The 3,503-nt window shown below is 41.4% G+C and overlaps 1 protein-coding gene across 1 annotated transcript; it reads left to right on the top strand.

Moving 5' to 3' along the window:
- Nucleotides 1-849: 849 nt before the first annotated feature.
- LOC130725238 (uncharacterized) lies at nt 850-1,560 on the top strand. The gene has a single exon (XM_057576485.1). It carries the CDS (start codon nt 850-852, stop codon nt 1,471-1,473), a length of 624 nt encoding a protein of 207 aa, XP_057432468.1. The 3' UTR covers nt 1,474-1,560.
- The last annotated feature ends 1,943 nt before the right edge of the window (nt 1,561-3,503 follow it).

Below are 3,503 nucleotides of genomic sequence, written 5' to 3'. Positions count from 1 at the left end.
CCGGGGAAGCTGAGCTTTGGAATGGTGACGGTGTCTAGTGGACTCTTGGATGAGATAAAGTCGAAACAAGAGACCGAAGAAGGGTTGATTGAATGGCGCAAGCTTGTGGTACAAGGAAAAGCGTCTGAGTTCGCTATTGGGAACGACAATATTCTGCGTTGTAAGGGACGAGTTTGTGTACCCAATGATGCAGTAATGAGGAAGCTGATCTTGGATGAAGGTCACAAAAGCAGATTGAGTATTCATCAGGGGATGAATAAGATGTATCAGGACTTGAAACTTCATTTCTGGTGGCCTGGGATGAAGAAACAAGTAGCTGAGTATGTGTCGACATGTTTGACGTGTCAGAAGGCGAAGGTGGAACATCAGAAACCAGCAGGAAAGCTGCAGTCATTGGATGTCCCGGAGTGGAAATGGGATAGCATTTCCATGGACTTCGTGACGGCGTTGCCGCTTACACGAAGGAAGTTCGATGCAATTTGGGTTGTAGTTGATCGATTGACGAAGACTGCTCACTTCGTGCCAATCAATCTGAACTACAAGGTAGAGAGGTTGGCGGAGATATACATTGCTGAGATTGTACGCTTGCACGGTGTGCCATCTAGCATTGTGTCGGACAGAGACCCGAGGTTTACCTCGCGTTTCTGGGAAGCTTTGCAGCGGGCTTTGGGAACCAGGTTGAAATTGAGTTCCGCTTATCATCCACCGACGGATGGGCAAACCGAGAGGACCATCCAATCCTTGGAGGATTTGCTAAGAGCTTGTGTACTGGATCACAAAGGCAGCTGGGATGAGATGTTGCCATTGATCGAGTTCACTTACAACAACAGTTTTCATGCAAGTATAGGGATGGCGCCTTATGAAGCGTTGTATGGTCGGAGGTGCCGTACACCCTTGTGCTGGCATCAAGATGGGGAGAACTTGATGGTTGGGCCTGAATTAGTTCAGCAAACCACAGAAGAGGTGAAGCGAATCCAAGAGAAGATGAGGGTTTCGCAGAGTCGTCAGAAAAGTTATGCTGACAATCGCAGGAAGGAGTTGGAGTTTCAAGCTGGAGATCATGTCTTCTTGCGGGTTACCCCGATGACAGGTGTCGGAAGGGCGATCAAGTCAAAGAAGCTTACTCCAAAGTTTATCGGACCGTACCAGATTACGGAGCGTGTTGGACCCGTGGCGTATAGGATTGCCTTACCGCCGTTGCTATCCAACATACATGATGTGTTGCATGTGTCGCAACTTCGGAGGTATATGGCTGATAATTCTCATGTGATTGAACCTGATGATATTCAGCTGAAAGATGATCTAACGATGGAAATGCCGCCCATCAAGATCGTCGACAAAAGCACCAAACGCTTGAGGAACAAGGGAGTATCCTTAGTGAAGGTTGTATGGAATCAAGCTACGGGCGATGCGACTTGGGAATTAGAGGATAAAATGCGGGAATCACATCCCGAGTTGTTTGTAGACCCTTAAGTTTCGAGGTCGAAACTATTTTAAGGGGGGGAGTATTGTAAGACCCGGTGATTTATTTATGTTTTGTATTATTGAAGAATAATATAAAGTACGATGTTTTATTTTCAGTAAGGAGAAAATACTGATTAATTGTTACTATAACGCTTGTATAGTAATTTATTACGTAATTAATTATTACGTAAGGCGCGAGTAGTCGATATGCATGCATGCACATGCATGAAATTCGAGTAGTGCATAGAATATGCATAAAAGGGAATTTTCGAGACTTATATCTATTATATTGGAGGAGGAGATTTACTTATTTATTTGTTAAGTAAATATAAAGTGTTTTGGAGTTTTTATTTAAATAATTTTTTTTAATTGGATTTAATGTTATTTTGGAAATAAGAAAAGAAAAAAAAAAGAATTGAAGATATATTTTCTTCTAGGGAGTGGCCGAAACTTTGTTAGGATAATGGTTTGGTTTTTCAAATTTGAAAATTATTTCCATGTGTTTAGTGTTTTAATTATAAAAAAAAAAAAAAACAAATATCCTAACAAACTAGAAGGGGGGGACGGCCAAGGTTGTTAGAGGGAATTTAGGGGAGTTTGTTACTTGCTTAGTGGAAAAGTAATTAATTTGAATAAAAATTAATTAAAATTATATTTTTGCCCTTGGGCTTGGGCTAAAATTAAGGGTTTTATCGTATTTTTACCTCCACATCCTCCACTATAAATAGGAGTCTCTAGTGAAGGGAAAATCACAACTCAGAGCTCTCCAAATTTTTGTGAGTCTCTATCTCTCCCTCTCCAGAGTTCTTCTTGACCTCTATAGGAAATAATTCCTATAGTAACTAAGCTCTGCTTCCTTCGGGAAGTAGTGAACTCAAGTATTTTTTCTTCTTGTTTACAAGAAGAAGATGAAATATTGTTTGGTTTTAGGGGATGGGGTTCGAATATTTGAAGGGGGGAAATGATGCTCCTTTTTCCTTCAAATTCTAACCCTAGTTTGTTGGTCCGTGCAGGTTCGCGCACGGAAAGGTTAGATCGAACGTACTCGATCTCGCGTGGAAAGCGTAGCCAAGGTGAGGGCACTTTCGTCTAGAGAAGTCTTACTGCTTTCCTGCATGTGAAGTTGTATGCGAGTGTGGTTGATAACATGCTTAGTATTAGTATTCAATATTATGCTAAGTGATGATATTGTAACACCCCGATTTCCAGGTGTCACTTTAGTATCCAAAAGTAAACTTTACGCGGAAAACAGGACCACAATGTAACACCCCGATTTCCAGGTGTCACTTTAGTAACCAAAAGTAAACTTTACGCGGAAAACAGGTAATTTTTTTTTTCGTTTGATTCCTTTTAAATCAAGCAATAGAGAAATAAAGACATAACCCCAACACTAACTAACCAATATACAAATATATACACATGTACAACCTCAGCTGCACTCTCCCGTCACGCGCACTCGCAGTGACTCCAAAGTAGTGTGCCCGTAGGCAAATAGTTACAGATCCAGATGTGTGAGTGAGAAAATTATAATTACAAACCACTAGGAGGAAGTCGGCCTCAAAATGGCCTAAGGAAAGACCCCTATGGTCCGACTGTCTCACTGTGATCCCTCAGTAAGAGAACCACACAAAAGCCATGCGTCGGGAACCTACCCTGTCCCAAAATATGAATGACGAATCAGAGCTATTACAGTAACAACCAACTCAAAAGACTCTAACCACCCAAAATACATTTCCCGGGGAAAGTCTAAGAATTCCAACATATGGCTAAGTCTCAAACCCCACATTTGGACTTGCCTAGGGTTGTTCATCCAACCCGAAATATCAAAGATCACCAGATCAATGAATCTCCACTCCGAAATTGCGTCAAAACGCTCAATCCAACAAAAGCACAACATCACAAGTATGGAAAAGCATCATAACATCAACTCATCATCAAAAACAACATCAGATAAAACATAAGTCGAATTTATCGACGCCTATCATGCAGTCATAGCTAATATATAGTAAGTTGCCCTAACCTCGAGCTGTTCCAGCTTC

The sequence above is a fragment of the Lotus japonicus genome, chromosome 6 (assembly GCF_012489685.1).
Source record: "Lotus japonicus ecotype B-129 chromosome 6, LjGifu_v1.2".
Taxonomy (NCBI): Eukaryota; Viridiplantae; Streptophyta; class Magnoliopsida; order Fabales; family Fabaceae; genus Lotus; species Lotus japonicus.
This window is presented reverse-complemented; position numbering and strand designations above follow the sequence as displayed.